At 37.8% G+C, this 24,124-nt stretch overlaps 1 protein-coding gene across 1 annotated transcript in view; it reads left to right on the forward strand.

Annotated features, from left to right (window-relative positions):
• The window catches only part of VAV3 (vav guanine nucleotide exchange factor 3), a 167,329-nt gene that overhangs the window by 63,232 nt on the left and 79,973 nt on the right, over window positions 1-24,124 (forward strand). Inside the window, exons 5-15 of the mRNA XM_069862564.1 lie at window positions 2,344-2,452; window positions 6,682-6,774; window positions 6,874-6,942; window positions 11,000-11,103; window positions 13,088-13,187; window positions 14,620-14,715; window positions 16,341-16,409; window positions 18,758-18,844; window positions 19,297-19,382; window positions 19,726-19,858; window positions 20,173-20,282. Coding sequence (XP_069718665.1) covers window positions 2,344-2,452; window positions 6,682-6,774; window positions 6,874-6,942; window positions 11,000-11,103; window positions 13,088-13,187; window positions 14,620-14,715; window positions 16,341-16,409; window positions 18,758-18,844; window positions 19,297-19,382; window positions 19,726-19,858; window positions 20,173-20,282 — 1,056 coding nt within the window. The remainder of the gene's footprint in view (window positions 1-2,343; window positions 2,453-6,681; window positions 6,775-6,873; window positions 6,943-10,999; window positions 11,104-13,087; window positions 13,188-14,619; window positions 14,716-16,340; window positions 16,410-18,757; window positions 18,845-19,296; window positions 19,383-19,725; window positions 19,859-20,172; window positions 20,283-24,124) is intronic.

Here is a 24,124-nt window from a genome sequence, read left to right on the forward strand (position 1 = left end):
GATCCATTAGGAATCATGTTGGACAAGAGCTAGGATCAGAGCTCACTGCCACAAAGTTCAAAGTTCACCAGTGCTCCGCTCACTAGTGCCCACCTGACTCTATCTTGGCTCTCACCGCGTTGTGTGTCACTTGATGTGGTGAAGTAGCTGCTGTTGACGCCATGGATTTGTTTCATCAGTGCCTATGATGAAGGGAGATCCTACCATGGTTGGCACAGGTCAATTTATCACCTTCCCAGCAAAGCTGCTCCTAGTTTCCTGCAACTGTCTGTCTGTCTGTCTCATAGGTAGCTGCTTTTTCACTCTTGTGTAGCTGAATGTGCAAATGTAGGTGTTGCAGGCTCCTCTGAGACCTGAGTGGGCTAGAGGTAGTGTCCTCATCTCTTGAATGTGCATAAGCACTGTTTGAAAATACTAGGAGACAGTTCATAGTAGAAATAAGTTGACAAATCATACCAAAACAATTGAGTTTTGTAGCTCTTCTTTTGCATCAAATTAAATGAATTCACTGAAATTTGATAGTAACATGCGGTCTCAATTGTGGAGGAAGCAATTAAAGAAGTACTCTTCAAAAGAAACAAAAATGCCAGTAAATTATGCAAACAGCCCACATTTTTTAGTTTCTCTTAATTAGTAAGTGTATTTGACTAAAATTATTTGTCCCCAATTTTAAGTGTTGTCTAGGGAATTTGGAATTAATTTAAGGCTTTCAGTCAAAGAGCTAAAATAGTTAAATGTTCTTATCATTACTCTGACTTCTCCCCAGCTTTTGTTTCCTGGAGCATAGGTGGTAAAATGGAGTGTGTCTGTGCTTCATCTGACACCGCTGCTAGTGTTTAATGTGAAATGCTAGCACACCATTATCATTGGTGTGAGCTAAAATGTTAGACCAACCTAGAATCATAGAAAGTCCTGAGTTGGAAGGGACCCACAAGGATCATTGAGTCATCATGGAGCACGCCTGAGCTTTCTATCTCTCCTGGGGCATGGTATCTGTTGGAAAAGGAAGAGATATGAGCAATTTCTCTCTTCTGTTGAATCCCCAAGCATGTATTTTTAATCACTCCATGTATTGAAGCTTCTAACACTTGCTTACTTTATCCTTCTGATGTCCCCAATTTAAAAGGAAAACAAAATAAAAAAACCCCGAAAGGTCAACACCCCCTGAAATGCTGAACAACAAACACAACATATTTCATGAGAAGTAAAAAATTCACTTGGTTACTATATATAGTTCTGACTACAGGTGCATTGATTTTGTCTGGCATTTCCAGGTTGTTCCCGTGGCAGCTGTACTGGGGGCAGTTCTCATTCATTTTGATTTCTTTGAAATGATTAGTCTCTGCCACTGAGCCTGTGAAATCCTCTTCTTGACTACTGACGATCGGCTTACAGAAATGGTTGTCCTTCCTAGTTTTAGTGGGCAAATCATCAATTCACTCTAAAGGATTTCAGTGCTGTCTTCCAACAATAAAAATCTCAAAATTTTCAGCACATCTGATCAAGCCTTTGTATTATTATGACTGGACTATTTTAAATAGCTTTTAGACTTCTTTTGTTTACATGCTTTAAAAAATGTCAGTGGAAGAGATAGTATCGGCTTGATACAGCCCTAGTGCAAAGTAGGCAAAACTCCAGTTGTACTGGAGATGAAGATGGATTATCTGAAGGTAGAGCTGAGCGTTAACTTTATGCTGAGGTATTTCTGTGGTCTGGGCAATAGCAAGATGCTTCTTGTGCATAGTCCAGTTTGTCGAACTGTCTGATTTTCAGTTTGAAAGGTTGCTTTTTTCATTTTTGCGTAGTTGAAGGTTGTCATGAGGTCATCAAGATACTGATGTGGAGAATGCTGGTGTGCAGGAACAGACTTTCAGCTGCTGGCTTGACAGTCTTTTAATGTATTTTACCCCAGATAATCCTTTCTTTAGGTAGGAAGGATATCTGTCCCTGTGTCTTGCATCCTGGTGCAGTGGGATGCCAGGGACTGAAGAGAGGTAGCTCCTTTTCACTGGATGTGGTAGCATAGGGATGAAGAAATGAGAGCAGCTGCCTTGTGACAAAACTGTCCTAACGAGCTGCTTTCAGTGCCTGGTTCCTGTGTGGTTCTAAATTCCTGCAGTCTTCACTGTTGTGTTAATTCTGTATGATGGTATTGCAAATGCATTGAGGAAAGAAAATTAATGGAGTTAATTTCCCTTAATGAGTTCTCTTCATTAGATAGTTCTATTAATTAATCTGTTTGTTTACTATAGAAATCTTTTCCTATGAGGAATTGTCCCTTGCAGAGCTGATGGTAACTTGCCTGTGCTACAAAGCCTTTTTTAAACTGTTTTTTCATTTCAGTGAAACTGGTGTTGATGAAGATGAGGAATTGTATGACTGCGTCTATGGAGAAGATGAAGGTGGGGAGGTTTATGAAGACCTAATGAAAGATGATGCAGCACAGCAACCTGTACGTTTTCTGATTTCTAGCTATTTCTAGCTATTTTCAAACAATAGCAATTATATTTTTAAAAGTTAGTATTTGTGAAATTATCTCTTTACAGCTAGTTTCACTGAAACTTCACTCATGGTCAGTTGCACCTGGAGCTGTCACATGCAGTGCATTCTCTCCTGTGTAAGACTAGAGGCTCTTTTGGCAGAGGGCCAAATGTTAACTGTGGTAGTTTTATGAAAGAACTGTAATTTTTGGGTGAAACACAATAATTACTTAATTTGTTAAGTTTTCCAGTTATGAATGGTAAGATTTACCAGCTATTTTAAGAGCAATTAAATTAACTGCTTGCTTCCAAATATTGTACTTCAAAAACTAAGTTATAGCGAATTGCTGTTGTTTCATCCATAATTTGGACAACTTATCTAACAAGGACAATGATAATTGTTTCATACAAATGAAGTTCTAGCTTATTCAGCCATGCAGTTTTTTGTTGATCATTAGGTTGGTCTTACTGAGAATGGCATAAGTAGATTGTTCACTTTGTCATATGAAGGTACTGTAGTCGGTTTTCAAAACTGTCTTGAAAAAAATCTGAACGTAGGCAATAAAATTTACTTGCTAATTGGGAGAAGCCCTAACACACTTGGTTTGCTTTTTCTTTGGGATGTGCTTTCTGATCTGAAAAATGTTAATCTGTAGCCATGACAGGATATGCTCTTTAGGACAGTTTTCTCCCTCCTTGACATGAAGCTATATTATGCTTCCTGTTGTCTTAAGTTGGAAACTTGCTTGTAATTTTCCAAACTGCTTCTTAGTAATATGAAGAAGCAAGAAATTGTAAATACTGTGTTCCTTTTTTATTTATGCTGCACCACCTGTGTATCTTTTCAATACAAGTGTAGGAGATACCTAGTGTGATTTGCGTTCTCTGCTTTCATGGTGATTCCCAAAGTTACCACCATCTTATCTTTAGGAAAATTACTGCCTTGTTTTAATCTCTGTTGTTTTGAGAATAGCAATGTTGTTTCAAGCTTGTTTTTCTCTTAATACAAAATCCTGCAGGCAATGCATGTAAATTCAAGCTACGATAAGCAGTGGGTTATGTTAGTTTTTGACATTTTTGCTTAAATTTGTATCTCTCCTAAAGTTTAGGTTACTCAGGGAATGAAAACCAAGACTGAGTTGAAAGAACGCTGGTTTTAGATTTAGTAAAATCACATTCACTTGCAGGCAGAATGTTTTAAAGAAGCCTTGGAACCACAGGAAATCTTTACTGTGATCTTGTTTTGTGTTTTTATTTTATTTTGAAACTCAAAATACGTTAAGCTTTGGGTTTTACGTAATGTGTGGGTGGCTTTTTTTTTTTGGCAGTTGGTAAGCTCTGGCAGTTGGTAGTGTGTAAACTTTCTCTGATTCTTTCTTTCCTCTTGCAAATATCACTCTTACATATCCGCGTTTGTAACAAATGACGAATATAGCAATCGGAACTTTCAGCTTCTAATTTCAGTTGCAACTTAGCCTAGATACTTCAGATTGAAGACATGTTATTTGTTTCCCATAGAAAGTAAATGGCAATTGAAAGCAAAGTATTTTTTCCACAATCTGTAATTCATGGAGTCATTAAAATCGTTTTGCTGTGACAGCTTTCTTGAATGTGGTAGTTATTTCTGTTTTGTGGTAGTTTCCTCGTAGATATCTAAGTACACTGCATACCAGCATGACAATTTTGTTCAGTTCTTGAATCCTATGTGAGAATTCCTTGCATATAAAACACTAACACAGGACAGTCTTCCAGAAGATTTTTTGAAGAACCCAATATTTTTCTGAGTTTCCAATAGCAGCCAAAATGCTTTGCATCTCCCTTATCCTTAACTGAGAGTCACTATCACGTGAAGTGAACTGTTCTGCTAAATTTTCTCTAGCAGTAGCTGACCTGCCAAGGCAATTTTTTAAACTTATATGGTATTTGTGCATTATTTCGTATTTCCTCTCACCTTTTGTTTATTTCATTTAAATTCTAGAAGTCTGTGGTACAGATAGAAAATGAACTTGTTATTTTCTGCCAGCAGTGCCTATGTGAAAGGATTGTATGAGTGAGGTGAGAGCAAAATATGAAGTGTATTGTTCCAAGTAGGATCCCAGGGTTTTGTTTGCATTGTTTGTATAAGAGTTGGTGAACAGCTGAACCCCACGTTTTGCTAATGGATGTAAATTCCTATTGGGTACAACAAATTCTGTATTGTTGCAAGTACTGCAAGCAATTTAAATACTATTGAGCACTCAAAGGTAAAGGTTAAAAATAACTACACGCCCAAGTAATGTCAAACTCTAATACTTCGAGATTAGTTTAAGTATGGTAGACTGTGATAGTGCCTGCTTCCCACTGCCAAAGAATAAAGGATAGATTTTAAGAAGCAGCTGATCATTAAATGGTGCTCACAAAGTAAATTTCTACTGATAAGGACAGACTGTATATTTTCAGAATAGTTACTTCTGTCTACAACTGGTAAAGATGGCACTTTAATGGGAAAACTAAAAACTGCATGAATTGCATTTTAAAGAGTAATTTCTGATATGATGCAGCACCTGGTGGATGAGAAGCAATGTTGCAGTTGCAGGAGGTGATATGGAGTCACATGGAGACAGAGAAGGGTGAAGGACATAAGTCAAAACAGTGAATGGAAGTGCAAACAGTTGCAAAACTTTGTCTGTGTATGATTTGCAACTTGGCATCTAAATTAGGTCGTAGGTATACATTTCCCGCTCTTCATAGGTGGCCAAGCAATATTGTAGGAGCTATATGTGGCTCGTGGAAAGATTAAGTGTGTGTTTCTCTTTGCTGTGGTATGCTTAGCAGGTGTGTCAGCTAGACTGGTAGCAAAGAGAGGGAGTGGAGGGGGTCTAGCTCTTGGACATACTAAGAGTAAATTGTTAAAATTTCAGTCTAGAAGTTTTGCTGTTCCTGGAGAAGTCTTTTGTTCAAAAGCTGAAAGTCCTTCTGAATGGGAAGAATGGTAATACTAAATTTCTAGTCTTGATTCTAGTCTTGATTCCACTGGAACAGGCTGCCCAGGGAGGTGGTTGAGTCAGCTTCCCTGGAGGTGTTTAAAGGATGGGTGGATGAGGCGCTGAGGGGCATGGTTTAGTATTTGATATGAATGGTTGGACTCGATCCAGCGGATCTTTTCCAACCTAGTGATTCTATGATTCACCTGTATATGGGTAATATCAAGTCTGTTACAGGTAGTATGTGATTCCCTATACTGGGTGAAAAAAGGTAAGATACAGTCAGGGATTTGCTGAAGGATGCCTTGGAAGGATGTTACAAACTGATAAACAGGCTTCAGATAGTGTGTGACAGTACTATTGCTTATTAAGCCACTGCTTATTGTTGCTTTATGAGAAACATTTTGGATCAATTAGTGCTTTTAATTGTAAGATCCTATCAAAGTTACTGTGTCAAGTTTCCAAGATGACCTGTATGTCTCAAGGTGTTTTAAGTCTTGCTTGACATGAATGCTTCCATACCTTTTTCCAGGTATTTACCCTTATTTGAAGTTATGTTTGCAAGTTATTGCAGGTGTAACTCGGTAGCTCTGATCTTCAGTAGGAGTTCTTCTTTTTATGGAGTCCTGTGCTGATAATTACTTCAATTTCCTATGAGTCTGGTGGTGTGCATGAAAAAATCCCAGGATCTCACTGAAGACACACGCATACATATGCAAGAGCTGAACTTGGAGATCACTGCACTTCCTGGTTTGAGGATATACTCATACTGTGTCTGAAGAGAAATTCCCCTTGAGAACTAGAAGGGAAAACCTATAAGTGCAGGGATTAGACTGAATCCAATGTTTATAGCAAAGTTACTTACATGTTTTAGTCCCATTAAGTTTAATGGAATTATTAACTGCTCAGTATTTAAATAAGAGTTCTTATTCTGGATTTAAATGAGAAGTGACCTTTTATTTCAGCTTTCAACATACATGCAGAGAGTTCAGCATTTTATGTCTAGACATTATCTTTTCATAGTACTCCTTTGATGTTGAATTTTAGTAAAATTTCTAAAGTCATCAGTTGATTGAACATTAAAATATTCTTGTTTATTGGTATAATCATCAGAGACTACAGTACTTGGAGAATTTCGGGAAACAGTTATTCTAATTGCTTAATTCTAAACAAATAAATACATTTGTTCTCCATTAGGTGCCTGTAATGACTTAAACTTGACTCCATTGTAATTACAGAAATATACTGAAAATGACATCAGAAGCTGTTGTCTTGCTGAAATAAAGCAAACTGAAGAGAAATACACAGAAACCCTGGAATCAATAGAGAAAGTAAGACAGTGCTTGTAGAATTGCTGCTTACCTATTTTTATAATAGTCTTGAAAGTATAATGACATAGTTGATGCATATATGCTTTTTTATCGTTGCAGTTTTTCATGGTGCCATTGAAAAGGTTTCTGTCGGCATCAGAGTTTGATATGGTCTTCATCAACATTCCTGTAAGTAACTGCATACGTAATGAACAGCTATAAGTTTCAGAGCTGAGTATGATTTCTTTTTTTTTCTAGCATGTTACTGCAGAAAATGGTTATTTGAAATATGGTCCACAATGCATTTATGTAGATATAAAAGGGTAAAAAATAGGATGTGCAGGCTTATTTTTTTTTTCTTGAAAGAACAGCATAAGAGAAATAGTATTATTGTGTCAGATGGTGAGCAGTCATAAACTGGAGTATCTTTGACCCATAATTTATAGAAGATGGTTTATCTTCTAATATATGCTGGCGTTTTTGTGATGGTACAAAGTGGTACCTGCTAGGTTACCTACCACCGTATGCTCAGTAGTGCTTCCATTAGGATTTCTATAGCTACTCTGCAAATCCTTGTATCTACCCTGGCTCTGTCATCATTGAAGACATTTTACAGCTAAGATAACTCACAGTTTTGTATTAAGAATCTGGCACTGGAAAGGATAAGTAAATCCTCTGTGAAGTATCTAGGAAGCCTCTTTATTTGACTGAAATCTTATAGGTTTCTGTGATTATTACTTTTTTCCATTTATTTTTGGCCTAATCTTAATAGTGTGACAATTTAAGTTTATTTTTTTAGTTGGTGTAAGTATTCAGCAGATTTCTTTACTTTATCTGACTTTAAAGGAAGACATTAGACAGGGTATGACTCCTCTCTCAACACAGACAAATTAATGTTCTTTTATGAAGCATAGTATAAATAAAGGGTCCTCAGAGTGTGGCCCATGTGCCTCATCAAACCTGTATTGCCTATAGAAATTCCCTTCTGACTCAGCCATCTCTGGCATGTCCTGCAGCCTCAAGGAGCTGGAGGAGGTGGTGTTGGGGGACTTTTTTTTTTCATGAGAACCTGCTCTATAAGAATGCGTTAGCTGCTGTTCCGGCACCATCCTGATAGAAGCTGAATTATGGCAGTTATTACACTGATAATGATACCTGACACCATGCAGTATTTGTCCCGCTATTAAAATTTTCACTGTGAATCTAAATTGCTGTAATTTTCTTCTCTTTGAATATTAGTTCAAAATACTGCCGTAGGTGTCAGTAACCTACTTGTCTTCTTGAAGTAATGTCAGCTGCCCATAGAGATCCCTTTGCTTTTGAAAACAAATTTATTTTCTGTGCAACGTTAATGTTTCTTTTTTATTGCAAATAAGGCCCTGAGGTGCCTTACGTAAGTTATTGTAACCTATTCCCTAAGGCTGTGTGTGCCTGGGCGTGTTAACTTGTGTGCACTCAAAGACCCAAAGCTCGCCAGAGTGAAACACTGTGCAGGGTTATAAAAAGGGCTTACGTGCTGTAAGCACAAACTGAGATGGCAGCCTCCTCACTGCTTGTTAAAGGAATGTAAGGTGATTGGATATGAGGGTTAAAAAGAACAAAACCTATTTAATTGGAACTGGGAAGACACATAGTAAACTGTTATATTTAGGTTGTTTTACTTTGCTTTTCATCAACATTCATAGAATAGACTCATAGAATAGTTTGGGTTGGAAGGGACCTTAAAAATCATCCAGTTCCAACCCCCCTGCCATGGGCAGGGACACCTCACACTAGCTCAGGCTGCCCAAGGCCCGTCCAACCTGGCCTTGAACACCTCCAGGGATGGGGCGGCCACAGCTTCCCTGGGCAACCTGTGCCAGTGACTCACCACTCTCACAGTGAAGAAATTCTTCCTTATGTCTAAATCTGCCCCTCTCCTGCTTATACCCATTGCCAGCAGTCTTGTCACTACAAGCCTTTGTAAACAGTCCCTCCCCAGCTTTCTTGAAGCCTCCTTCAGGTACTCAAAGGTTGCTATAACATCTCCTTGGAGCCTGCTCTTCTTCAGGCTGAACAACCCCAACTCTCTCAACCTGCCCTCATACGGGAGGTGCTCCAGCCCTCAGATCACCTTTGTAGCCCTCCCCTGGACCCATTCCAAAAGTTCCATATTCTTCTTATTCTGAGGATTCCAGAACAGGACACAGTACTCCAGATGAGATCTCACAAGAGAAGAATAGAGGGGCAGAATCCCCTCCCTTGCCCTGCTGGCCACACTTCTTTTGATACAGCCCAGGATAGGGTTGGCCTTCTGGGCTGCGAGTGCACATTGCCAGCTCATGTTGAGCTTCTCATCTACCAGCACCACCAAGTCCTTCTCCGCAGTGCAGCTCTCAATCACTTCATCCCCCATCCTGTATTGAAACTGGGGATTGCCCTGACCCAGGTGTAGGACCTTGCACTTGGCCTTACTGAATCTCATGGGGTTTGCACATTAGGTTCAGTACCTTGCTGTTACAAGGTGGTGCTTTTTTCTGACTCCAGTAACATTTCATAGGCACCCAAAAACATTAAAAGAAATATAGGGCTTGCCTAAACCCAGAACGTGTGCAAATGCTTTGTCTGCTCAGACCTTGTCTCTGTGGCAGTTCCTCAGCAGGAAGGCTGGAGGGTAGTGGAAGCTTGTTTTAGTCTAAAAGTAGCAGTTACACAGAGCTCTACAGCAAGCTGCGATGTGGAAAGCAAGTGCAATGTTCTTGGAGCAGAATGGATTTGCCTTTGTTAAAGGGTTGTGGTGAAAGATCAGTGCTTTAGGGTGGTGCTATATTACTTACATAGAGTCTAAAAGATGCTTGCTGGGCAACATCATCTGCTGATTTAAAAAAAAACACAAAAAAACCCAAACGCCCCAAACTACTCGCCAGTCTAAAGACAGTGCCTTTCATTAGGGCTCAGACTTCAAAGTTCTGTCCTATAATACGTACATATGGCTCCATATTTGTATGCCTATCTGTGTACATATATCTAAGTATATATATGTACATATACATGCACTTGTATGTATATGCTGTGCATGTATTTGAATAGAAAATTTTCCAGACATACAGAGGGAGAAAGCGAGGTGGAAACATGTTTCCATATAGAGTATGTGTAACAGATAACTGAAGTGTTGGCTCTTTCATTAACTTCCAATGATGTTAACATCAGTTTAATTTAATACTTGACTTTGAATTGGAGACCGAAGCTCAAAAAGACATTTTGTCCCCTTAGCATTAAGCTGTTTTTCTGGCTTCTTGCTTAATTCTGTCTTTGTGCATTCCTGAGAAAATACGATCCTGTAATATATTAACTGGGAAGCATTTCTGTGATAACATGTTTGTCTGCTGCATCTTAAGATTCTGAGGATATGACCGTACTGCTAGCAACTGAATTTGATCTGTTTCAAGGTTTTGGTCCCTCGCCCATGATGTGATGATTGACCTTGTGTGTATTCTTAGTTTTCATCAGTGAAGTGAAATGTTTTCATTTAGTTCACCAGCCAATATTGCGTGTTATTTTAGTAGCATATAGTTTACTGCATTAAACCACCTTCAATGGATTTTTTTTTTTAAACAGTCCTGTTTTCCGTTGTAATGGTCTGTATGTTGCTTACAGTTAGTTATCCTATTTAAAAACTCAACCTGTTTTGAGTTAATTTCTTGTGAGCTCTCCGATAGTATCCATACAGACAGTATTAAGGCTGATGTAATCTCCTGTAGTTGCTTACAGATTTTTATATAATAGGGAATAAGTAAGGTGAGCTGCTACTGTACTCGGGAGCAAATCTTTGCAATATTCTTGCCTTTCTCTCAGCTATTAGTTGCCTGCTGTATTGGCAAACTCATTATGATTGCAGTTAACTTAGCATCAGAACATCACTAATTGACCAATGTAATGTACGAAACTAATTTTTCACAGCTCAGGGACATGAATCATTACTTTATCTTGTCACTAACGCACTTACTTGACTTGCTTAATTTTAAAATTATCCTTATAAAATGAAGATGAATTAACGGTGCATGTTCCAAGCTAGAATAAATTAGTTTCTAATGGGTAGTTCTTGGAGTTTAGTTTTTCTTGTTGCACTATATGGAAGATGTGGCAAACGTCTATTGTCAGATGATCCAGTTTATTGAAAATAGTGGATCTAACACATTTTTATATTCAAAGCTTTAAGCTATTCTGTTTTTAAAAACCTTTCCCCCTCCTCATTACTGTTTTTAAGGATTTGGTGAAAATTCACAGGAATCTAACACAGGACATCAATGATTCCATTGTTAACAAAAATGATCAGAACCTATATCAAATTTTTATTAACTACAAAGAAAGGTAAGATTTATGCGCTCTTACTAATTATGATAACCTGTGCTCATATCGGTGAAGTATTTTACCATATTTTTGTTTGATAAATATCTCTGAAACAGGGTTGGACTCAATGTTGATGTAATTATTAAGCTAGTATTTGGTGTTTTGAGCCTAGAAGTCAAAATGTAACCTCTTGCTATACGAGTCCTCCCACTTCTTACATCTAGTTTTGTCGATATTGTTACATAGACAGGCACAGCAATTTTTTAATGCAAATAACCCGAGGTATTTTATAGCATGTACCTGTATTGTTTTACTGGCAAATTGTTATAAAAGGGGAAGAAAGAGCAAAATAAGACAAGGATACATATTTAAGGTTATTGCAGGTTAAAGAAAACAAAAGAGGTCGCACTTGAAAAGAAAGCAAAAGCGAAGAGAGAGGAGGCTATGGTCTTACCCTACGCTGCAATCAAAGGCGTAACAGTAAAGCAAACATTCTCTGCCTTCGAACGGTGAAAAACAGCCAGGCTGATAACAGAAGAGGTGTAGCAGCATGCCGTGCCCTGTAGGCTAATTGCCAATTTTTTTTACCCACCTTGGATTTTTTTTTTTTTCTGCCAGCACTGGACAGATGTTGGACTTATAGATGAACTTACATGCCTATGGTACTTAGCTGAAAAACAATTGTATTGTGGACAACAGTGCTGACCTGCCTTGAAGTAACCCTTGGGTTATTGTTAAAAATGAGTTCCTTCTGGAGCTGGAATGGGAAAGACCTGTGGAAGCTAATTGTATTTGCTTGAGGGTGATGGGGAAGGAGAATTGTTGCAGTAATAGTAGGCTTGTGAGATATTGGGCAGCTGCATCTGGAAAATGTTAGAGAGGAGAATTGTTTTCTAAGGGAGGAGGGTGTCCCAAACTGCCCTTAAACAGTCTTGCCTTCAGAGACCCTCTGTCTCAGCTTTTATTTTAGAGGAGAGCATGCTTATTTCCCAGGCTGTTAAACTTTCTGCTGCTGTAGGGGTGAATTAGGGGACGAGAAGTTGTTTTGGAAAATGCTTATCTTTCAAAACTAGTTCTGAGATGCATGCTAAAAGGGGAACAAAGGACGCTGAGAAGAAACCTCAGGTTTATATTATACAAAAAAGGAAACAGATGGAGGTATACTGTGTCTTAAACCATGTGATGATTAAAAGTAATAAGAAATAGTAAGTGTTAAATGAGTGTCATCACTGTAATTGTGGAAAAAAGGGAATGAAAATGAGCGGTAAAGATTAGGTGAGAGAAAAAGGAATTTAGGAGACCCCATGGGAGCCCAGAAAAATTGGTTTTGAAGCATACATAAAGAATCACCTCAAGAAATATATGAAAAAGTGAAACGAAGCAAGACTCTTTGCAATGGGACTGGCAGAAAGAAGCACTCCAAGCAGGGGCAAGAAACTCCTGTCATGAAACCGGGCTCCTTCAAGAAGCATAGCTGTCCTTGACAACTATAGAAAATATCTTGAGGTTTTTATACATGATTATTTTCATCTGAGAACTCACAGGATATAACCTGGTAGAAAGTATTGGAGGTGGATCAGTTTGGGTAACCTACAAGTTCTTTAAAGTATAGCTGTAATTAATGCTGGTAAGCCTGCGCTACAGATTTTATTCATTACAGTGCTGCAAACCTAGTATTGTAAATACTACAGACTGTTCTGTTAAATGGCAGCTAGGCTACTTTTTAATGAGTCCTGTATTTATTGGAACGTATACATGTGAACATTAAAGGAAATTGCAATTATTTTACAACATTTTGAAGGCAGTTCAAAATGATATTCTCCTGAATATTCTTCCTTGTATTCATGCTGCCCACTGAAGTCTGTGGTGACTCCTATACTTGCTTATTTAGGCACTGCTCCTCTTGAAAGTAAGATTGTTCATGCTGTATTTGTGAAAAATGATCAAGAATCGTTCTTAAATAAGCAAATAATCCTTTTATTCTTTATCTCTTGCTTTGATTTAGATTGGTTATTTATGGACAATACTGCAGTCAAGTGGAGATAGCGATATCGTGCTTAGACAACATCTCTAAGACAAAAGAAGATGTTAAATTGAAGTTAGAGGTATGTTTTAAAGCGCGCACGTGTGTGTGTGTATATATAAAAATAAAAAAAACTATGTGTTTCTTAGGAATTTTCATCCAAGTAAAAAACTGTAATAAAAAACTGGCTGGACTGATATGTAAATGTTTCTCTCTTCCTTTTCTTTTCTTTTTTTTTTTTTTTTTTATTTTTGAGGCTTTGATGAAACGAATGTGAGCTGTTGTGGTGCACATACTAGCACTGAAGTGAATGGAGTTTTTGCACTGACATCAGCAGGGTTAAGGCTTTTTTCAGAAAGTGATCATCAGCTGTACCTTTTTGTTTATTGTGGCATCTCAGCTGAGAACCCAGAGTTGCAGAATCACTCAGGTTGGGAGGGACCTGTCGGCTGAACATGCCCTGGTCCTGCAGTCTCACAGGTTTTGCTATCTGCTATGACCCCTAGGTCCTTTCCAGCAGAGCCGTGCCCTAGCCAGTCAGCTCTCAAGGTCAGTGCGTTCCTGGTTAGTGTGCACCAGGTGAAGGATTTGAGCTTTATCCTTGTTCCCTTCATGTGAGGTTCCTGTTGGGCCTTGAAGAGTGGTGTCAGCTGCTCCTCCAATCTGTTGTTGTCTGCACACTTGCTGTGGGTATCCTCTGCCTTTTCCTGCAGATCATTGCTAAAGATATTAAGTGGGAGGGGTCCCAGGACTGACCCCTGAGGAGCTCTACCTGCAACTGTCCTTCAGGTAGTGTAGGAAATATTAGTTCCTGCTTTTTTTTTTAAGCCTCATTATCTAGCCAGCTTTACATACACCCAGTAGTTCATTCATCTGGAGCATAACATCCCTACCTGGATATCAGGATGCTGTGGGAGATGATCTTGAAAGCCTTGGAAAAATCAAGGTAGACTCTCCCTACGCATTCACATATCTAGACATTTCATCGTGAACAATAGTCAAGTAGGTCAAGCATTGATTTGCCTGTGATAAATCCATGCTGGGTATTCCCAGTCACCAGCCTCATATGCCCAGAAGTTGCTTCCAAGAAGACATGCTCCATTATTTTTGCAGGGGCTGTTGTGAGGCTGACCGGCCTGTAGTTTCTGACATTATCTTTTGGTTTATTTGAAGATGGATGTAATATTTGCTGCCTTTGCTGTACTGATAGGCAATGCCTTTTCTTTTTTTCTTTTCTTTCATTTTAGTTCAGTGGAACACATGATTTCTGCTGTCTATCTGATATTTATTCTTCTCTTTCTTGTGCTCTTGAAATACCTAAGAACAAGTGTTCTGACCCAAACTTTTTTGCTCAGCTGTTATTGCCATATCAGCTATTTTTCTTCATTTTGTTGATGTTCTTTATTTCAAGCTTAATATAGTCACTTGGCCCATCACTGAATTTTCATATAAATCAATTGAATATTTCTGTTTTCCAACTGGTTTGTCTTATTCTTTCTTCTGCTTTGAACCAGGAATGTTCCAAGAGGGCCAATAATGGGAAATTTACGTTACGGGATCTTTTAGTGGTTCCAATGCAGAGAGTGCTAAAATATCACCTACTGCTCCAGGTATTTTATTTTTGAATCTTAAGGAGACTGAGAGCAAAACTGCAATTGTTGATAATCAGTGGCTTGTAAAAGAGAGAGCTAAAGGTCTTTATCAAAGGGAAGTGATTGATATTTCCATAGATTTGAGGCTGATTTATTATGAAATAAAATCCAGTCAAGAGTGAGTTTTCTTAGAGATCATTCCTCAGAGCTGAAGACTATCTGGGGCAAAAAGAATAAAACACAGTTGTCCTCAGTACCTGAACCTATCATTCTTGGTGTGTTTATAAAATGGTTAGTAGTACTAAACTGTAATCATGGTACTTTGAAATGTGAACCATTATCCGCCCCAAAGAGGAAACTGGACCATGCTTACAGAATACTTTTAAGATGCTGCTGTGCTGTCATAAATCATAATAAAGCCAGATTTATTTGGAAATGCTTCTTGTTATAACCCACAAAGTGGTAGCTTTTGCAGTTAGTTCTGTAATAAGGGTGGAGGGTCTTATAAATTTAATTTGATAGGTGTGCCATGAGACTCATTAGTTCAGCTGCAAAGAAATATATTACTATATTACACTGTCAACCCTGCTGACGCTTGTAAAATGTCATTTTAAAAAGATCTACTACTTCTATGTAAAGCATAATTTTGACTCTGCAGAGCAACGTATATTTTGTAGTATTAATTTTTTGAAATATTTGTATAAATGCATCATCAATGCTTTGATCAACGGAAAATTGGAGAAAACAATGTCTGGTACTGTTGCTTTTAAAAAAAAGTATTAGAGCTGGGCCATGATTTTACAATCAACCTGTGTATTATGAAAAGATGATATACAATATGTCACTGTGGTCTAATGTGTGACACTGTAGTATACATTGCACAAGAAACAAATATGTTACACACTTTGAAAGAAAATTTGACTAAATTGTTGTAATGTGAAGTATAAATACTTATTCCTCCCTTTCCTATGATTTTTAGCACGTTATTATGTTAGCCGAAATTATAGAGAAGAAATAACCTGTTTCCCCGAGAGGTTACTTTTTCAACTCATAAAACCCAAAAAGCTCTTTTATTTTCCATATGGGAAGTGGCTAAAAAGTCTTTAAACATTTGCTTTTCATTTAAATGTGTCTTCCAAGTCAGCTTTGTCTTAGGTGTAATGAGACAATGATTTCTTTTAAGCAGTTGCACAATTTAGCTGGGATTTTTATTGCCAGCGTACATGCATCCCTCTCTGCAGACAAGCACACGGGTTGCTATACCGTATAGTAACGTGCAAATGAATTCAAGTGTTTACCTGTGCTTTCAGCATGCACAGTAATGATGTGATAGGGAACTTTTAAGTGCTAGACAGACCAAATTAACTTCTAATGATAGTTCATTATGAGCTAAAGTTAGTGTTAGGCTATACAGCAATCATTCTTAAACACTTGCTAATTTTCTGTTTGCAGTAGTCCCCACTCAATTATAGGCTGCTCACTTTGGGGTTGAAAATGTGAATTCTTGGGTTATGTTTTCTGGTTTTGGCTTTTTTCTTTTTTTGGGAGGGGGGAAATGTGGAAGGGGCGAGTATGGGCAATGACAACTTGAGTTTGTAGACTGACAGACAGTGGGTGAAAAGTTTTAACTGTTCTGTCCACAGGAGCTGGTGAAGCACACTACTGATCCCATGGAGAAGGCAAATCTGAAACTGGCACTTGATGCGATGAAGGTAAGTGTTGATGGCAATGAACGATTTATGTCTTTGTTGGCAGTAGAAATGGAAGCTCAGGACTATATTTCATCGAGGAGATAATGTTCATCACAGCAGATCAAATGTTTTCATAAGTCACTGTGAGCTTCGTTAAGTATCTCGAGGCAACTATATAACTAAGTGCTTTGCTCAAGTTTGGGAAACAACTTCAGTATTGTTCTGAAGTGGAAGATTTATGAAATTAAACTTCCTTATTTCAGTTTACTTCTACATTATTTGCTGTCATATAGTGAAATGAGAAACAGGTTTTTCAGTAATTGTGGTCTCACTTCTGAAATTCAGGAATATTTCTGTCGATGCAAGTCAATTCTAATTAAGACTCCAATCCTTCTTTACACGACTTTTTCTGTCATCTTTATATGATCTCTGTGACTTTAACTTTGAAAGTAGTGTCTTTCTGGAGGTAGACTGTCTGTCACTGTACATTCACTTACACGCGGTACAAACAAATGCTTTATAGAATAGGTGTGTACTACCTTATGTTTAAGGTAATACATCATGTGTTCCTCTGCACAGCCTCAGAAATGAAGCACAGTTCTGCTTCAGTTGACATTCGTGTGCTGGAATTGCGATTTTTTTTCTTATCATTTGTGGGGAAAGAAGTCAACACAACATAGGAGTAAGTCCTGATGTAATCCGTATGGTCCACAGAAGATGCTGAAGTCAGACTAAGTTAGTTTTGGGTCACACAGCTGTCTCATATTATATTACTGTCTGCCTTGAATGTGCGGAAAACAGACCAGCTCACAAATAAGATTTTTTGTTCCCCTTTTTTGTCATGTGGTTTTATGAAGTCAATGTGGAGAGAGCCACCATGCTAATCTCCATTGGAGAGATGCCTGAAATGGGGTGGCATAGTGTTGCTTCCATCTAGTGGCAAGTTGTGCATCCTGGCTGCTTCTAACTGGCTAGGAAGATAATCCTGTTTTTTATCCCCTTCCTGTCCCCCGTTTGCTTTCCTGTTTGCTGGCTTGCTTCATTGGGTTTGGTGGCTGTTGGACTAAAAATAGAAGATCGGTTAAGACATCTTTTGCCAGAGTGGCTGTGGCAGTTATGTGCTGGTTGGCAGAAGGAAACTAGCCAAGTAAAGCTCCTCCCAAGCCACCCTTCCCCTCCACCAGAAAAAGCACCTAGGTATGAGCATGCCTCTTTAAGGCTGCAGCATTGTTTTCCTCCTGATTTACTGTATCCTCTTATAACAGTTCCTGCCAGTGTAGTAACTGTGCAGCATTGCTCTTTAGAATAATTGCCAACAAAGTGCCAAGAAAGCAACTTCTAGTAGGGATTTCGCTGTCAGATTTCTTTTAGCATCAAGATTAAAGGTTATTTAATTTCTACACTAACTCTTTTAAAAAAGACTGATGTAATGTATCCTCTGCAGAGTCATTTGTGAATCTATCATAATAATTGCAGCTATTCTTGGATTTTGATTATAAATGTCCTAGGAAGACAATCTTTCTCCCACCCTCCAAATTTGTGACCATGCTGAAGGGATACTGTAAAAACAAGTTGTGAATATCAGAATAGCTTCCCCAACTGCTGCTCTTGGCATCCCTGACCTTACAAATTACAACTCCTGCTCACTCCTCATTTCTAAACATGAACAGAGAAGCAAATTGTCACTGCTACTCAAGCGTGTTCTAAGAGTTTCAAAGGCTTTAGTGAAATGTGTACAGTACGTGTTCTGGTACAGGGGACAACAATGATCTCAACCTGCAACTTCTGTTTGTATATCCCATTAAAAGCCTGCCTCTGCTGTGCAGCAGTAAGAGCAAGATCCTACCACTTGAGCAGTAACTACTTATCTCCTAATCTCCTAACTACTATCTCCCTAAACTTATGATGTGTTTACACCATACGTGCTGTTTTGGAGCTGCCTTACATAGTTTCCTACTACGTGTTCAATTTACTTTTTGTCTTATGCTCAGATACTGGATGTTGTTGACTGCTTTTTTGACAGTATGCTGCATAAATTATATTTCCTTCTTTAATCTTGAAAATAAGACATTAACAAAATCCAGAAAAAAAATCAGCCCATTTTTTTTCAATTTTTTACACATTTCCCTCTCTCTTGCTACTAAATTTGTGTTTCAATAGATAAGTTGAAGAAAGTTGTAAATATGGTTGAACATATGCAGAGACTTTTCTTCTTCTTTATTTAGGCATGCCTATTGATAATTCTTGAACATTAAAGACTAACTGTACAGATAAGTCAAAGACAAAATTAGACATAAATTCGCCAAAATAATGTGAGTGATCTGTTACGGAAATTTTTTTTCTCCTTCCTTTTTCTGTTGATGCTCTAGGACTTGGCTCAATATGTAAATGAAGTCAAGAGAGATAATGAAACACTGCGTGAAATTAGACAGTTTCAACTATCAATAGAGAATCTGGTATGTGATTTTTTTCATTTATACAGTTTTTAAATCACTTTTGATCAAATGTATAGATAGATGTATTTTTTTTCCCTATTTTGTACGAGATTATACTACTCTTGGTAATATAAAAGTATGCTTTGCTTCATTTAGAATGGCATTAATATTTAAATACAGAAATCTGCAGTTTTGAGGGATCTGCAGTTAAATGTATTTGCATGGTTAAAGGTTTGTATTTGTCTGGTGACTCAAGCATTTTTATAATGAGTAAATTTTTCCCATTTGAAGACAAAAATGGAATGGACTGATAATTTATTGCTTTCAATTTAGATGATAGTGAGGAAAACCAGTTGTTTTCAGGCCTGAGAAGTCCTTATTTTGGGGTAAATGGAGTAGAGTGGTCTGACCATGGTGTGTCTCCATCTTTCCCCTTTTGATATTTTGGATCATACATGTTTCTTCTCTTTCAGAATCATTCCCTCTTACAGTATGGAAGACCTCAAGGTGATGGGGAAATAAGGATAACTACACTAGACAAACGTGCGAGGCAAGACAGGTGATGGCATGAATTTGGGTGTTTGTTATTAACAAGCTTAATAATTCTTGAGAATACTTTGCATTTCACTGTGCATTCATAGAGCCCATCCACCATTTACCAAGTGAATTTTCACAGTGATTAATGGGAAATTAGCTATTACATGGTCATCTGAGATCACTTAAGTCCCTTGCAAGTAGAAAGTCTCTAGCAAAAGTACTTTCAGTGTTTTTTGTTTCATTATTCAGTTGTATAGTTTTTCACCTTCGAAATTTTAAGTGCCATAGGCAAAGGTGTGCAAAATAAGAATTTGGGCGTTGCCTTTCTGGAGTGTTTTAACCATCTTTATATTGTATTTTCATAGGCATATCTTCTTGTTTGATCTAGCTGTAATTGTTTGCAAGCGGAGAGGTGATAATTATGAAATGAAGGAAATAATAGATCTTCAGAAATACAAAATCACAAATAACCCCACTACTGATAAAGAAAATAAGAAGGTAAATATTTGTTGTGAATTCATATAAAATGTGTATTTTTGGCAGCAATTTGAAATGTTTTGCAGGAGTTCAGAATGTGTATACAATTTATTTAGAATTTGATCTTTTAAATATAAGCTGAAGTGAATATTTAGGGGCTCAGCTTTGTTTGTTTTGGGGTAATTAAAGTGTTTGAGTAAGTCATTTGTAAGTGAACACAATAATGACGCCTTGGTGTTCCCAAAATACAAGAATTAAGGAGAACATAAATGCTTCTTTATTTCTTTCCTTTCTTCATAACTGGTGACTTTTGTATTGCCAATCTTTTTATGCAGTGGTCTTATGGCTTCTACCTCATTCATGTCCAAGGTCAAAATGGTTTAGAAGTTTATTGTAAAACTAAGGACTTGAAGAAAAAATGGCTTGAACAGTTTCAAATGGCTCTGTAAGTATATTTTTATTAAGGTAGGATCACTTTCATCACCAGTGTAAGCATGTCACTTAAATTATGCTGAACTGCTTTCATGTTTAGGTTTTATTTTTAATATAGCCTAGTTATCTCTTTTATTTGACTGGGAAACAGCTGAGTGACAGCTTAATGAACAGAATATTTCCCTGAAATTCCTGTAGGAAAAGAAAGAGGGCACTGTAGACTATGTATTAGTTTCCAACTTCGCTGCTAAAACTGCTTTAGTAATGCTATCTTAAGCAATAACGGGGAAATATTAATTTTCTTAGCAATAAATATCCAACATAATAGCGACATTTTCCCCCTCCCATTTTTTATTTTGATTAATTGAAATATATGAAATACATTTTTTGAAAGGTGATGCTGATGATTTTAGAGAGGATCTTGGAATCTTTCCCAGTGGGTTTTAATTAATTTGTTGTTTAGTATTTGGATAAAGTTGGCTGGCCTATTAAATTTAGTTTCATAAGACTGATTTACTTTATATATTTTCAACTAAAAGAGGAGGTTGCTTTAGACTTCTTCAAAAGTAAGTTGTTCCAATGCAGCACTGCAGATTACATTATTGTTATGCAGCATGAGCTTTATTTCCATGTCTGATTCTTGTCAGAAAGACAAACATGATTATTGACACCTTGGGTATTCTGATTAAATTTAATAAGTGAATGACAGAATTGGATGACGGGATGATGCTTGCTTTATGGTAAAAAAAAAAAAAGTATGAGGGGAGTGACATACATGAAAACAGGGAGAAAGCGTTAATAAGGTTGTTTTGAATGTGATCCTAAAGGTACGTGAATTTGGAAAAAGGGCTATTATGAGCTAATGTGAGTGAAAATCCCTTATAAACTTGCTTATAAACTATATATTATACGAAGGTTTCGAAAAAATGTGTGCTGATTTTTAAAATGAAAACATTAGGGAGGAGAGCGTGAGCTAGACAGATATTATAAGGTCTGATGACTAGGGTTCCCATCTTGCTGATTTTTCTTGAAGACAAAAATGGTATGTGTTTTGGCAAAAATTTCTGGGTGGCAGAGTGGGGGATGAGAAGAACTATTTATTTGTATGCTTGTAGAAAGTGGAGTAGTTAGCCTCTTCCTGTCCCCGTGCTCTTCCTGCTGAGCTTCCTGTAATGTCATTATTGATATTTACTTAAACATAGACAAAACATGTATGAGAAGCTTTAGCATTGCAACTATTGATCGCTCTTCAGGCTTCCTGGCCCAGTACAAAAAAATCCCCAATCAAACCAAACCAAAGTCAGTCAAAGAGCTAAGGAGAGAGCAGTGGGAGAGCTGTTTTTTTTTTCCAGGAGTGTATCCTCAGTTCTTCACAAACATTTTTATGGTTTGATGCAGGATTTCCCCACCCCACTGCTGTGCGTGTGCTGAATGAGTGCAGCTGCATATCCTTGTCCAGCGTCAGGCACCAGCCAGCGCTCATGAGCTGGTGATGAACATACCTTAGGGAACAGTGGTTTACTGCTGCCCATTGGCCTGTGTGAGCAGAACAAACGGGACCTGAAGGATTGACAAGTTAATGTGCTGCTCTTTCCTCTTGGGCAGATGGAGTTGGTTATTGAAAATGAATGGTGCTGTCAGCCTTGTCTTGCATGGATGTCTGTCCTTCTTGTAAACCCATACCTCTTGTTTAACCTCTTCCTGTGTGGTTAGAGGTTGTAATGCAGAGGCACAGGAACTCAAGCAGCAGTGTTGCTGGAAGTCAGGGCTGAGGCGCAACATTATACAGCGTGGCATTATTTGCATGGGGCAATGCTTTTGCTCCCTTATATCTATAACCACTATTGAAACCAATGGGGGGGTTGTATGCTTTCTTACGTTTTTATGCCTTTCCCCTGACTCCACAACACATGGGTTCGACTTCATAGAATATTTTCCTCAACAGTTCTCCCAAAACATACCTTGGTGTATATAGCAATAATTATATTCTAATGCATACCAAGGCGCAAGAGTTTATTGGGAATAAACTAAGCCAAGTGTTTCAACAATTGTTTGATTGGTTTGATTTGTTTTTTTCAGGGGTCTCATTCCCTACTGTGTAGGTTATCTGTTTTAGTGTGATCCTACTCTGAAAAATAACCATGATTGCAATGATGCAATTATTCATCATACTTAATTATAATTGCTGCTTCTATCAGCAAAATACTTATCATTACTTGAAAATTTTACTGAGACTGCAAAACCAGCACAGCTGAAGGAGTAAATTGCATTCTTTTTTTGATTATCAAAAATGATTTTGTTTACCGAGTTCCAGACAGAAATTTCAATGCAGTTTTGTTGCCTTTTGGACTGCATTCTGTATGAAGTCAACCTAAGAACATAACAGGAGAACAAATTAGGATGTCTCTTATTATTCTTATTTTTAAAATTAACCTTGTTGTTACTAGAACAGTTTTACTGTTAGCTAGGCCGTAATTATTAATTTTTATTTTTTTAGGGGCTTGGATGCTTATACCAGTGTATGAACAACAATGATGATATAATTATATTGCTGAGAAGGCACCTACTGTTGGTATGGTGGTGTGATTGAGATGAGATGTGGGAGGCTTATTGATGAAGTATGAAATAGAGGAGAAGGCTGCTCTACTGGCTGGACTTGGCTTGGAGGGCAGGAGTACTTTAGGCACACTTGATAAGGAAAATCTTTCAAGGAAGGAAGGGTGAAATCCCAGTGCAGTTTCCAGAGTGTTGCTTTTTGGTTTCTGTTAGTTAACTAGTTCCACAAACCTGTGAAAATATTCTACCTCTTAGCCGGCTCTGTTGTTACTGTGGTACATGTGAGTTGTTTTATCATGAGGGGGGCTGGGGATGATGGGTTACTGGTTATAAGAAACTGAGTAAATTATTTTTATTCATCTGGCAGTTCAGCTGGTACAGTATGTATTTACTGTTTTCCTCAGACTGTTGCTTTATTTTGAAAGTATATAATACTGAAGACCTTGAATTTCTGTTTTTCCTAAGAATTTTATGAGAGTTACTGATGTTCATACATTGCATCCTCAGCAGCAATGATACTGTGGCATGGCTGCACTGAATTTGATGCTATTGAGCTGTTCATGGCAATCTTCACAGTTGAGGCTGGGGCAAGTTTATAGTGTCCAACCTTAAAAGTTGCTGGTTATTTGAGATCACTGGATTTTCTAGATGACAATAAAAAGTAAGATGCTGGGGCAGTGCATTTAGCATTGCAGTCAAGCTTTTGAAGCTGAATCTTTGGTTGGACTTGTAAATCTGATGAATTTGAGAGGTTTTCACAGAGCTAGAAGACAGGGGCCAATGGAGGATGTTTTAACAGGGGCCATCATATCACAAATGGCTGAGTGCCTTGGTGTGCCTATTCTTTCACTGATTTGCATGGAATTTTTGCGTGCACAGGGGAGAAGTGTAACCACTTGTGGCTTCAGAAGAGATGTGGTGTTTAACAGCAGAAGTGGTTCATCTGAGCAGTTGCTATTTTGTTCTTTGAACTCTGTTCATATTAATGGATGAGCCTGTAGCTGTATGGGTAAATAAGCACCTTTTAAAAGATAGCACTACAAAGACTTTACTGTACTAGACGTGGAATGTTTAAATTTAATCTAGCATGTCAAAGAACATTGGTTTAAATGCAAAGTAATTCCATATCCCGATAATATTAATAGAAGTGTACAGCCAAATTACTGCACTAAATTACTTAGCCAATTTAGAGACATCATGTATTAAGTGAAAGTTTGTCAGCCATGTGATAAAGTGCATGGTTTATTTGCTGCAACTAAGCCATTAAAAACCTCAAAAAATGATTGCGACTGAGACACA

The sequence above is a fragment of the Phaenicophaeus curvirostris genome, chromosome 8 (assembly GCF_032191515.1).
Source record: "Phaenicophaeus curvirostris isolate KB17595 chromosome 8, BPBGC_Pcur_1.0, whole genome shotgun sequence".
Classification (NCBI taxonomy): domain Eukaryota; kingdom Metazoa; phylum Chordata; class Aves; order Cuculiformes; family Cuculidae; genus Phaenicophaeus; species Phaenicophaeus curvirostris.